Source organism: Alligator sinensis, unplaced genomic scaffold (assembly GCF_000455745.1).
Source record: "Alligator sinensis unplaced genomic scaffold, ASM45574v1 scaffold82_1, whole genome shotgun sequence".
Classification (NCBI taxonomy): Eukaryota; Metazoa; Chordata; order Crocodylia; family Alligatoridae; genus Alligator; species Alligator sinensis.
In genome coordinates this window covers 1555358-1568305 of record NW_005841860.1, presented here as the reverse complement: position 1 = coordinate 1568305, position 12948 = coordinate 1555358, and the positions used below count along the sequence as shown (strand labels likewise).

At 43.6% G+C, this 12948-nt stretch overlaps 1 protein-coding gene across 1 annotated transcript in view; it reads left to right on the top strand.

Annotated features, from left to right (window-relative positions):
- Positions 1 to 12483, top strand: part of DAP (death associated protein) — an 89423-nt gene extending 76940 nt beyond the window's left edge. The window contains exons 3-4 of the mRNA XM_025215607.1: positions 8040 to 8082; positions 11832 to 12483. Of these exons, the coding sequence (XP_025071392.1) occupies positions 8040 to 8082; positions 11832 to 11951 (163 nt within the window). The 3' untranslated portion in view covers positions 11952 to 12483. The remainder of the gene's footprint in view (positions 1 to 8039; positions 8083 to 11831) is intronic.
- Positions 12484 to 12948: the final 465 nt, after the last annotated feature.

The following is a 12948-nucleotide window of genomic DNA, read 5'->3' as shown; positions in this document are numbered from 1 at the left end:
TGCCTATGCAGGGGGTCGGACTCGATCTATTGAGGTCCCTTCCGACCCTAACATCTATGAATCTATGAATCTATGAATTATTGAGGCATTGATAGAGAGTCTCATGCCAGCATGTTCAGAAGACCTGGCATTTACATGTTTGGACAGCAAGGGATTTCATAGCATCCCAGCGATATGGGTTTTAATGGGTATCCTCCCAGGGTTATGTTACTGGTTCACAATGCCATACCCATATATAAGAGGAACTGGCAGAAGAAATTTTTCACACAGAGCATTTTCAGGAAGCTGACTGAAGGAAAGATGGACACCATTGCTGAAAATCATTTTCACCTTACTGGGATCTCCTTCACACACCACAACGTATGTGAAGGTTGCGGGGAGGAGCAAAGGGGCTTTCACCAGGTCTGGCTGAAGATAGTACTGGCACAGGACAAAGCAACAAGAAAGTAGTACACATCAGATAACTGGGTCTGAGTCCAGGAGAGTGAGGAAAGTACAGGAGACTGTGGGCGCACATCCTTGATTTGGTGGCGGGGGGAATGTACTAATTGGAGTGAAGTGATTCACTTTGTTGCACTACCCAATGTGCCTGTTGCTAATCTAACCTCCTCAGAAGCTTGTCTTAGATTATTCTACACTACCAGAAGTTGGTCTAGCCTTCAGGCCAAGTCTTGCTGCATGTCTTGTAGTGAGTTGCACCTGAGCCTTTTTGGGTGTTTCTAAACAGTACAAGGCAGAGCTGTATACAAATACTATCAAGCAGCATGCCTGTATCAGCACGCCATTATACCATGCTTCCCACCAGGGCTAATTATCTCAGCAGACAATATGGCCAGGTACAGACATTACACATTTACTGGTATAAGTAATTGGAAACCAGTCTATACTCATAACAGAACAGGAGTTCAGCATCTGTAGACTGGTTTTAAAATGGAAGAACCTAGTCTAAGATAAACCTGGATGGATGTGCACTCAAACTTAATCAAGTTAAGTTAAACTGGTGAATCAAACTTCTGTACCAGATTCCCAATTGATTCATGTTAGGTCACTGTCTGCCAGCATCCCAGGCTAGTTTGCAGCCCCTTGCTAGCCTCCCCTTCCAGGGAGGCACACTACCACTCACCCCACACTTGACTGCTTCGAGCACCCACTTACCCCAAGCTCTCACAGAGCCAAGTCAACACAGACCCTTTCCACAGTGCCTCCTCCCGTCTCTGGCTAGCTGTCAGGCAGCATGGAGGGGGAGCATACTCACCCATGCCTGACAGCCTGGTCGGACTCTGTGGGGCTGCACCCGCTCACAAGGGTACTCCTGGACTCAGTGTCAGGTCTGTATGTACAGTGTGGGTGTTTCATGACAGGACAAGGATGCCTCCTTTCTTCCCCCTCCCCAAGCTCTGTCTGTCTGTTGCTGACAGATGCCTGTGGCTGACAGAGGACATGGCTGCCGGTGGGGAGTGGGGAACGACTTGCTTGCCCATGCCCAGCAGCCAATTGGGTGGCCCAGGCACTCACCTGGGCCATGCTAGGAGGTGTGCAGGAGCACCCCCCAACCTACTGGCCTCTGCTGATGCAGGCAGCCTGTGTGCCCCCTCCCACCACCAAAGGGCAAATGTGTGTTCTGTTCACTAGTAATCCAGCCTATGCCGCTTCAGAAACTTGCATAACTTAACCTGATTATGCCTCGGGCTTTCTAAATGTCTCTTTCAGAGCAACTGCATCAAAGATTATAAGGTACCAAGACAATGAATGCTGTGTCCCTTACTTATTTGTATTTAAAAAAATATTTTGGCTCGGGTATGGCAGGCAGAGATAAAGGGACGTTTGTTTCAAGCAGGGGTAATCCTGGAAGACATACATTTGCTGGGATTCCAAAACTGGAGGGAACAACTTTCCTATGCTGCTGGTAGAAGGCCTTCTGTCTCTGCCAAGGAGGTGTTTTGTTCCCTTATGACTGATGAGGAAATAAGTGATTGGAGAGGTCTAGAAAGCAAAAGCACAAATTATGGAAAGTTTGCCCTGCCCACTTTCTCCTTGATCATCATCATCCAGGAAAGTTCTAAGGTTTTGGCAAATATCCATGGGGTGCTCACCAAGAACATGGAAGCCTGCTTAAAGCAGATGTTCCTCTGACATCCCATCTATCCTGTCCATCAGCAGCAAATGAACAGAGTTCCCAAGGACTTCAAAAATACTTTGGTATAGTCACAGGTCATCCAGTGGGACTTTTGCTAATGCTAATGCCAGGTTGAGGAAAAAGTGCACAGGGTTGCGGGCTCAGGTTTGTGTGCATGTGTGGAAGGGAGAAGGGATCAGGAGTGCCTCACCCATCTTGCCATCCACAGGCATTGCTAGGCTTCTAAAAAACCTCTGCTTTAGCATGCCTACAATAAGCAATGTTAGAATGGATCACAAGTGGCTGGCTGCAATTTTTTCCCCTCCCCTTAGAATTCATCCCATATCAGACATGTTGGCAGAGTGAAAAGATCTTCTGCAGCATGTCATATCCCACATAATAATTAGATTCAGTTTAAACCACAGAACCCATCCCATTTAGGGTGTAATGTTGTCCTTAACAGTAAAAACTTGCTTTTGCCCCTGGGATTTCTTCTGTTTCCCCAACCTGTAATCACTCCATGTAGTCCCAAACATTTGTCCTGCCCACGCTCAGCAAAGTGCTCTGAATACTACTTTAGAGTAGGTGCAGGCCAGTAGTGAGCTGCCAGACATGCTGTTGTAATCTCCCTTCATAGTACATCGTCTCCAGGCCTTGTATTTCCTCCCTGCTCCCTACTTCATCACCTGCACCAACCTTTTAAGAGAAATGCTCGTCCAAGTGATTATTTTGGGTGGGCCATAGAGGTCTGTCATCATGGGAGTCCTATAACCAGGGTTTCAGTCTATCACTCCACTGCAAGTAGGTGAGTTAGAGCCTGAGTTAAAACAAAACCTGGACTCTCATCCTCTTCCCTGACCGGGTAAGTCTGAGTTCACAGCACATTTAATCCTGAGTAAAAGGTATGGATGGTAGGGGATATGGGTTCTCTGTAGTGAAGAGATACTCACATAGGCTGCGTTCAGACAAGCGCTGCCATGTGATATGTGACATCACAGATACATCTGTGGTGCCACATACCACACATTCAGCTGTTCTCCATGCTGCAAGGTAGCTCCCGGGAGAGGGGTTGACCCAGGAGATTCTGGGTTCAAAAAACCCATGCAAAAAAAAAGCAGAGCAGAGCATGTGGGGGCAGTGGGTGCCACCTGGATGGCTGGAGCCACTCTCCAGCTACCGGCCAGGCTCCAAGTGGAAGGATCACTTCTGCTGCAACACCAGGAACAACGTTCCTTCTAAGGAGTAGCAGTCCGTGAGCGCGCCGCCTCAGTCCGGCATGGGACACTTATCGAAGGGGGCTGAAGGCTGGGGGCCAGAGCTGAGGCTGGCACTGGCTCCACTGGCTCCAGGGAAGCACTCTGCTCCCCCGCATCACTGTGGGACAGGCCCCCCAAGGCCATGTGGGGGAGCGGAGCAGTATCCCGGAGCCAGCAGAGCCTCACTCGGGGCAGGCAGCAGCTCCTCCCTGAGGTGAGGCAAGGCAGGGATGGAGGCTGGGGCAGGGGGCTGGCGCGGGCTCCGCCGGCTCCGGGGAACTGCTTCACTCCCCGGCCCTGATGCGGGGGAGCGGAGCACTTCCCCGGAGCTGGCAGAGCCCACGCCAGCCCCCGGTTCAAGCCTGGTGCGCGGCCTTGAAAAGGCTGTGCGCGGCCACACATTTAGTTGTGCACACCTGCACACACGTGCACCTTAGAGAGAACCTTGACCAGGAGGCCCCCAGGACCCCAGGTAAGGCTGCTGGGGCCAGCCCAGTGCCAGCCACAGCCTCCCCTACCCCACTTGGGGTAACCTGCTGCATGCCAGATGGCACATGACACAGGTGTTCCCTGGAGACAAGTAGCACCAGCAAAAGGTGCACTGCTGCTTGTTCCCAGGGAAGCAAATGTCCATACTCATGTGGACATGGCCATAGGTAATATAATGCTTCTGTTGCTTCCCCCATGCATAGTCTGACACCAAGTGGAGCTTGAGTGGACTAGAACATCTTGGCCATTTACTGTTGATTTGACAAGTCAAGTGGCTTCTGTCATACAGGACAACATGCATGTCATTACTATAAATACAAATGTTGAAATAATTCTGGTTTACTATTAGGAGGTATTTCATTTGTTTTAGTAGTTCCACCAGATTCTTAAATATAGCCATCTGTACTACAGTGAGCATTAGGACTTTCTGTAATTAACCCCTAGTATAGGACGGCGCAACTAGGGCCAGCAACATAGCTTGTGAGCAGAGCTGGTAGTAGTCATTACTGGAATTCAGGAAGGATGAATGAAACCTGAGGATCTTTCACCAGAAAGCTGGAGTTCCTAAATTTTGTTTAATCTCTCTCATATATATGCATATTAGTTAGTTCTGAAATGACTGTCTCAGTGTACTTACGAACTTCATTGGCTAGGAAGCTGATTTTAAAATCTGACAGGATCTTCAGCAAAAGTATCTTTGACAAGAACAAAAAAACCCAGTATACTCAAATGAAAAATTAGGGCCCAGTCCTAGAAAGTAATGCAAACTTCATGTGCTAAGCTTCATTGGGATTTCAAGGAGCCTGGCCCCTTGCTGAATCAGGCTTGTTGAATATTAATGGTGTAGCATTAGGACACACAAAACCAGAGTTCCTGATCAGTCTTTTCAGTGACTGGTATTTAAAAACAGTCATGAGGCCAAATGTTCCCTTTGTTTAAACGGAAATTTTGCTTCTGGCTACAATTGTGGGCTTTCTGGTTGCATTTTTTTAAGCAGCAGGAAGCACGGCACACATAATGGCATATGGTGGCAGGTTGACAAAGCATGGCAGGCCCAGCACACAGAAGCTCTTTTCAGGAAATGCTGGTTTATATTTGAATTTCATGCATCATCAGAGCCCAGTGCACACTGAAAGGTCATGGGGAGAGTAGAAGAGAAAATCCATCTGATTCAGATTTGCCATTATGAAACTGTTTTTTAAAATGCCATGGCAAACAAATAACTCGTGTTCCTGCGAGTATGATTAAAACTCAGTTTCATGTATTATTAAAGTTTCGTTTGCAATTTATTTTTCTTTGTTTACTATTCATTTGCTTTACTGTGTCCCTTAAGTGTTAATGAGAGTTCTTTCCTAAAGTTTGCAAGTAGAATCTTCTATTGCTGTCCTGAAGATTCATGCCAGGTTTCATACAGCAGAACTGTGCTGGGTTTCATTATTTTTGTTTGGTTTTGTTGTTTATGATTCTTTGTCTGTTTTACTCCAGACATTAGAGTAAAGTACCCTTCTTCCTGTCCAAGCCTAACTAGCATAAAATGCAGATGTTTGCTAGAGATACTTAGCTATTGTGAATTAGTATTAAATGAGAAGAAGTGTTGATGCACTGATTAAAGTAGTCGTCCTTAGTACGGAAAGTAATACTAATATTTTTAAATGAAGTCTCTTACCAGTTGTTTTTCTTATATTCTTTTCCTAGGATCTGTTGATCATATATTAACTAACTACTTTCCTGTGGTTGTTGCAAGTGATTGACAGTGCCCTCATATCCCCTGCTGTTACCTGTGTCACGTTTTCACATATTGTTTCTGGAAATTGTGGGTGAGGGTTTGAAATGATAATTTGGTAAACAATTGCCTATGAACTCAGGGAACTGGACTTGATCGCCCAGGAGGAATTAGAACTCCTTCCAATCCACTGTTGTTATGTTTTCTTCTTTCTATTGCTCTCTTTTAAAGTGTCTCCCATGCTCTCATTTTTTAATGAAAGCATGGTTTCTCCTGTTTTATGGACACAGATTGATCAGATGCTACACAGTAAAAGAAAAAAACCCCCTATGGCTAGGGACAGACATTACACATAAACTCGATCAGAAACTGGTTTAAATCTCTAACAGAACAGATGTTCAGTGCATGTAAACCAGTTTGAAAATGGCTGAAACTGGTTTGAGATAAAGCTGGTTGAATGTAGTATCAGACTTAACTGATTTGGCTCAAACCAGTTTATGCAATGTCTGTCCCAGACCACTTGCTGGTTTAAGATAAACCAGATTCCCCCAGCATGCTCTCTGGGCTAGCTGGGGCTCTCTGCTCCACAGCAGGGCTGGCCCCACCCCTCTGCTCCCTAGCTGCAGCTCCAGAGACTGCAGGATGCTGTCATGCCCCCACCACCACCACCGCTCCCTGCTAAGCAGGAATTCCCCCCTCCCCTCTAACTTGCGGAGAGGTGTTTGTGTATTAGCTAGCAGACCACATGCGAGCTACGGTCCGTACTGAATCAACAGGTAGAGTCAACAGGCAGAATCAACAGATAGATGGTAATGTCCACCTGTTGTTTTCTTAATATGGTGATAAACACTGAGTTAGGGATGATAAACACTGTTATCATTTCCCTGCTGGGCTAATCAGAGCATCCTGCTGGGGCCTGGCCAGGCCCCCCCTCCGCACAGTGCTGTGGAAGGAAAGGAGGGCTGTTCTAGCGCCCCCCAGCTTCTAGCCTGAGCCACTGCAGGCATGTGCCTGCATTTCTAGGATGTCTGTGCCGTTACAAAGTGATTTAGCCTAGCCAGGTTAGACTAACCTGCAAAGATTGAATCGATTCAGGCTCAGGCTTTTTGAATGTCTGTCCCTAGCCCATAAGACAATGATTTAATTTATGGTTGAACAGTTATTTAATTTGTTCCCGTTGAACATCAAATACAAATACTATTTTAAACAAATTGGAGGATTGGTTAATGTTAGCAAAGAGCTGTGGTTGTAAAGTGCTGTATAAGAATGAACCAAGTAATGTTTTTGTGATGGATCACCTGGCTGATTCTTGAAAGTGAACTATCCCTTTTTTCCCCCCTTTCATTGGATTGCATGTTGCAGAGGTCTTTAGGAACAGTTATAATTACAGTGCGTTGGAACAGACTCGATTAATCGAATCTGCTGGAGCATTTTAATTGGTGTGCTCCAGGAGCTTCTGTGTCTCATATATTCAGCGTCCTAGCACTTCAAAATGGCAGGGGCGGTTAACTAAAGTTCGTCAAACAGGAGATTCTGTGGGCTCTTTAATTAGAGTGGCTCCGAGAGCCACTCTAATTAAATCACCCCTCCATGGCCCCTGGAACACGTGTCAAGATGCTGCTAGATACCGTAACTAATATATGTGCTAAGAGGGGATGAAGTGACTTAACGATAATAATAAGTCTGGCTGTAGAGGCCTTTACTGCTGTCGGGCTTCTACCCTAATTTCACTGAACCAGGGCTTGCACTGGTGAGAAGGTTTCAGTTTTTGTTTTTTTACTGCAGTGTCAGATACAGGTTCAGCCCTGGGATCAACTTTTATTCAAAATGGACAGGAGTTTTCACTTAGCAAAACGAGGGCAACATTTTCAGCTTAGAATGCAGCATTCTGTTTGCAATGGACATGATTCTGTCTCCATCTGTTTGGAGTGGTAGTATTACAAATGGGTACAAAGGAAGGTATTGATTTTCGGAGACTCAGAATCTTAATCCTTTTGACTGACAAGTTTAAACTTGGAAATTGTCTCTATTCTCCATCACAGCAGCCAGGTAAGTCTAACTACTTAGTTACAGCACCTTTTGCAGCACAAATACACTAAGCCTAAAAATACTGCTGGCAGCTTTTGTATGTGGTTTGAGGATTAGCAACCCAATACAAACAAAGACAGACCACTGCTCCACACAGTACTGTTGGAATAGTCTTCTGCTTCTTCCCGTCATTTAAGCTGAAGATAGAGCAGCCAAAAAATACAGCTTCATCAGTGTCCTTGGTTCTAATTGGCTAATTAGTGTAGCAAGGAAAGGCTGAAAGGAAAATTTTTGCTCCCTTCTGTTTGAAGCATGCATTAATTGCCAAGCATGCCTGCAGTTTTCCTACAGTAGAATGATAAAATTCTGTTTTTGCTTCTCAGATTGCCTGAAGATGAATAACAAAATTATCTTTCTTATTTTTCAGCCCACCTAAACCAACGGTGTTCATCTCTGGTGTCATTGCAAGGGTGAGATTACACTCTAAAATCTTTTCAGTTATTTCAAAGCTGTCTTGACAAAGCATTGTTATTTAGGCAAGGTTTTTAATTTTGGTCACCATTTTCCCTCCCTATCCTTCATTCATTTTGATTTGAAAGAATTTTATATTAATAGTCAAGACTCCTTAACTCTTCTTGTTTAGGTTTGTGTGAAGCTGTTCATTGAAATAATTGGTACTGTTTTATTTTGAAATTAGAAATGTTGAGATTCATCGGATTATTTTTCCATATCCTTTATGTCACTGCATCCATTATTCCCAGTTCTTGGAACTAGATCCATACAGATGGATCCTTCAGCCTACATAAATCCTTGTTGCCATTAATGGGTGCCCATAAAAGGTGTAGGCACCCATCTGGAGGTACACAGTAGAAAGATCTGATCATGCAAGTATCATATGGTGAAAACATTTTCACTCTTACTGCATTTTAGGCATAAACCCCTCATTAAAATTCTGTTGTTGAAAGATGCACTGGTAAATCTGGTAACAAGAATCCTGAACAACTAAAGTTGGGAAGTACTGTTGCCTCCCTTAACATTAACAGTTCCTGTGAACATGTATGGGCCTAGATTGTGGACCCTGTCTCATGTTTGAGTGCCCGTTCACCCAGGTTCCCATGTATATCAGCGGGATTACTTGTTTGAATAAGTGCTGCTAATACTCATAAGAGTTTCACAACCTTATTTTTCAATGTGTCAGCTTTTTTTCCCCTCTCTGTTTTGTAGTAGTCTGTGAGCACCCTGGAGCAATGGCTGGTGGTGCTCAATAAATGATAAATATATTTTTAATTGTTTCCCATCATTATAATAGCGGGTAAGGCCTGAATACAAATATATTAGGTCATTAACATTAACCAGCTATGAATCTAAGAAGAATAATTCATACCCAGGCATGTTTTTAATCCAACTTTTGTATAATTTGTTTCTAAAATTACAATCATTACAACAAACAATGAATAGTTTAAAAGATCATGATGATGCATGAGAGTTTGGTAATGAGTTTTCAGGTTGTGAATGACTGATGCTAGTTCACTGGGTAATCTTCCATCTACAGAATTTTCCATATCCTTTCTACATAGGCAAAATATCTTGTTCAAGCACGTGCTAATAGTATTACCATCAGTTGATGAGGTGAAATGAAACCAAGTGTTGGTTAAACGCTAATACTAAATGAGTGTCAATAAATCTTTTAAGTCAATGTCACATTATGTTTGACATAGACACACTATCTGCTTGATCTTCAGTGCTCACTTGTTGAATTTTCACCTCCTGCCTGAACTTATGGGTCTGGGTCCCCTAGTCCCAGCTCAGGTGCTCCTGGAAGTCTACATAAACAGGGCAGTTTCCTGCTGGCACTCCCCCAGCAGGCTCAGGTGCCTCCAGAAGCTTACCTGGCCTACCCTGCTCTGATGGTATGAGCCTCCAAACCATCTCCTGCTCTTACCTCCAGAATATTCCATGCAGCCAGGCAATGTTACTGCCTCAGCTGCCAGCAGGAAACTGCCCTGTTTATATAGGCAGCCATAGATCTAAAATGGCTGCCACAGTTAAGCAACTTTTGGCTGCTTGGGTTGGCCCTTAAAATGGCAGGCACCCACAGTGCCCTGCCACACAGCGAAATGGTACCATGGAGTTTGTGACCATAGGAGTGTCTTCTACAAGACTGCTAGCTATCCATGGCCTAATGGATCTGCAGTAGATCTTGTGGCTACACCACACCCCGTGAGTGCCAAGAAGGGGCTCCAGCCCTTGAGCTAGAGTAGCCAGTGAGCAAATGAACACTGAATGTGGCTGGTTCCTTTCATGCACATAAAGCTCAGCAGTACTGTGCTGTTATGAGGATAAAGTAAATATAAACCTTGAGTTATTAATAACCAAAAACACAGTTCAGTGATTCTGATCCTGCTTTGCCTCTCTAGTATGATGACATTTACAAATATAACACCCTTCCTTTGGCTGAGCATAAAAACAAGGAACTTTGGAAGTCTACAAGGGCTAGGTTTGGAGAAGGTAGAAAGAAACCCTTTTTTTTGGTTACCTCGTGACTTCCGTCATTTAGCCTGTACCACACTCTAGAAAACATTCCACTGCTTGATAGGTGCCTGGGGTTATCTGCAGCCTGTTTGCAACCAGTGGTCTGCTTGGGAAGGAGCTATACAGTGTAGAATTATCTACTATAGGTGTACTTATCTGGAATATTTAGCAAAAATCCTTCCCCCTCCCCCAACAAAACAGTGATTCTTTGAACTCAGTCATATTGGCACCCAGAGCTTACAGCCTGACTCCTAGTGATTCTCTTTATAGCAGAGAAACATTTCCAAATGATGTCCAAGGACTCAACTCTGTCACCTTCGGAAACAGTTATCAGTCTTCTAAAGGGCATGTCTGCATCCCCCAAGCACTGCATTAGTGATCACTGCAATGAAGTAGAGCAGGGATGGACAATCTGCAACCATTCTGGGCTCTTAGTAAAGTAGGTGCACCAGAATGGAGGCCTGCTCTGTCCAAACTGTTCTCTCCAGTGTTTTTGGTTTAGTAGCCATTAGTGCATCTCCAACCAAGGGCAGCTACATTACATCTATTTCAGGGGGTAGCATATAAGGTGTCCCTTAGCACAGGCCTCAACCAATGTGGAAAGACCCATAGTGTAATGGCAAGACGTTCATCCACTGTACTTTCTCAAGTATGTGAAAGGAAAAGGTGGTGTATGTTGTGGAGGAGCATGTTAAAAATGACTGACAAGACAGAGAGGAGAGAAAATTTCTATGAAAAAGAGGATTTAGTGGGAAGAGAAATTAAATGAACAAATGTAAAGGCAAAAAAAAGTACAGAAGAAACAATCTAATAAAAATATGGACACTGAAAGGGCAAAGAAAACATTGTCAAGAATTAAAGGAAAAGCAGGGAGAGGGTGGCATAGAGGAGAAATGACAGGTGTGCTGGATTTCTGCTTTGTACAAAATGACCGCATGGAACATTGTCACTCTCTGGATCAATAGGTTCTCAGACAGGGGAATTGTATTCTCTCATACATTAGATCATACTAATCATTTTCCACTGATTTTTTTAAAAGTTACCACCAACAACAGGCATAAGCAGCTGCTCACCTCCTTGCTGGGAAAATAGCAATGATAAAACTGTGGTATTGTAACTGGTTGTCTGGTAGTACTTATCTTGGGTGAAGATGGCACAAATAAGGACTGTTGCCTATTTGAAGGGCACTGAAATCTATCCAGGCTTAAAACTTTAGTTGCAACTACTTTTCCACCTGAGGAATCTGTTTGTTTTTGTGGTTTTACAAATTACCTTATCCTGTTTTTAAAATGTTCCACCCTCTTGCTGACATGTTAAAAATCCCCACAAACAGCAAACGTGACCACACTGACTCACTGAAACTGACTTAACACAGTACTGGCAAATGCTGAAATCAAGCAAGTTAAAAAAAATAAAGACAACGTGTTTCTTCTCTCTCTCTCCAATCACATGAATCTTAGGTGCTGCTTATTAAAAGTGAGTTTGAGGTTAAAATAAAACTGAGGTTGACAAGGAGAGGAAAATATAGTGGGGCCGACCAAGTGATACCTGCTCAGTGATATTGCCCAGGGGCCAGTGAAGGCTGAGGACTGTTGAATCAGTGACTCACAGTGATGCTTTTCATCCATTTTGACTAGCAAGCACACTTTTAACAATTGTTACTTGTACTGCTGTGTTCTTTAAACAGGGTGATAAAGACTTCCCTCCAGCTGCAGCCCAGGTGGCTCATCAAAAACCACATCCCTCTGTGGAAAAGCTGCCTAACCCACAACATGTCAATCAGCACATCCACCAACCTCGCAAGTGAATGCTCTAGAAAAACCCAGCCAAGCTGCCATAGCCGGATATGTTCTGGAGAGAAGAGCTCATGGTTTCTTTAGGATTCATGCTACCCAATGCATAAAACTGGCCTTTAAAATAATATATGTTTCTTTTGCCTTAATTCTCCGTGGATTAATAAAAAATGAAGACATCATTTTGTTCTGCTGTCCCAGGTGAAAAATGTGCCTCTTTGCTACTATGTATACACTGATCAGGAGTATTTCACAGTTTTGATTAGAGATGTAATCAACTGGTTATTGCCAAAACCAAACTTGAATATAAATAATATAACAAATGAATTAAAAACTCCTTAACTTTAGTTCTGGGATAGCAGCAGCCAATAGCTGAAGTAGTTTTATGTTAAACGTATAAGGGAATATACTGTATATGATTTTGTATTTGGTGGTGGGTGGGGAGATTGTTCTGTTTGTGAGTTAGTATATGGCAGTCTGATTTTTTAGAACCATTGCAGTCTCCAGTACATTTGTAATTTAGAATAAAGCAATCATGTCACTAAACCAAGATTTATGCTCTCTGATTTTGGCTCTGGAGGGATTAAATGGGCAGAAAGTCTAGTTGAATCTTCCTGACACCATGTACCAGGCTCACATCCCTGCTGAAGCTCTTTCCTTTGCACATAAGAAATATCAAAGTTGAAGGAAGACTGCTGTATGCACAACCTTTACTCAACCCACCTGTGGTGTCAAGATAGCTTCATTGTCAGGCTTCAGTGCTTTGTGAATCATTTCTAAATTAAGCAAGGAACAAAGCATAATGGTATATCCCTAAATCACTGAGATACAAACAATCTGTATTTGTGAGGTAGCAAATTCTCCTAATTCCCACAAAAGAAGATGAAAGAACACAGTATCTTATAGAATTGAGCCCAGCATAAATCTGAGGTAATCAAGTTAAGTTATTTCTAGCATGTGATTACTGTTGGAAAATGCAGGTTATCTGTGACTGCAAATTGTATATCATTT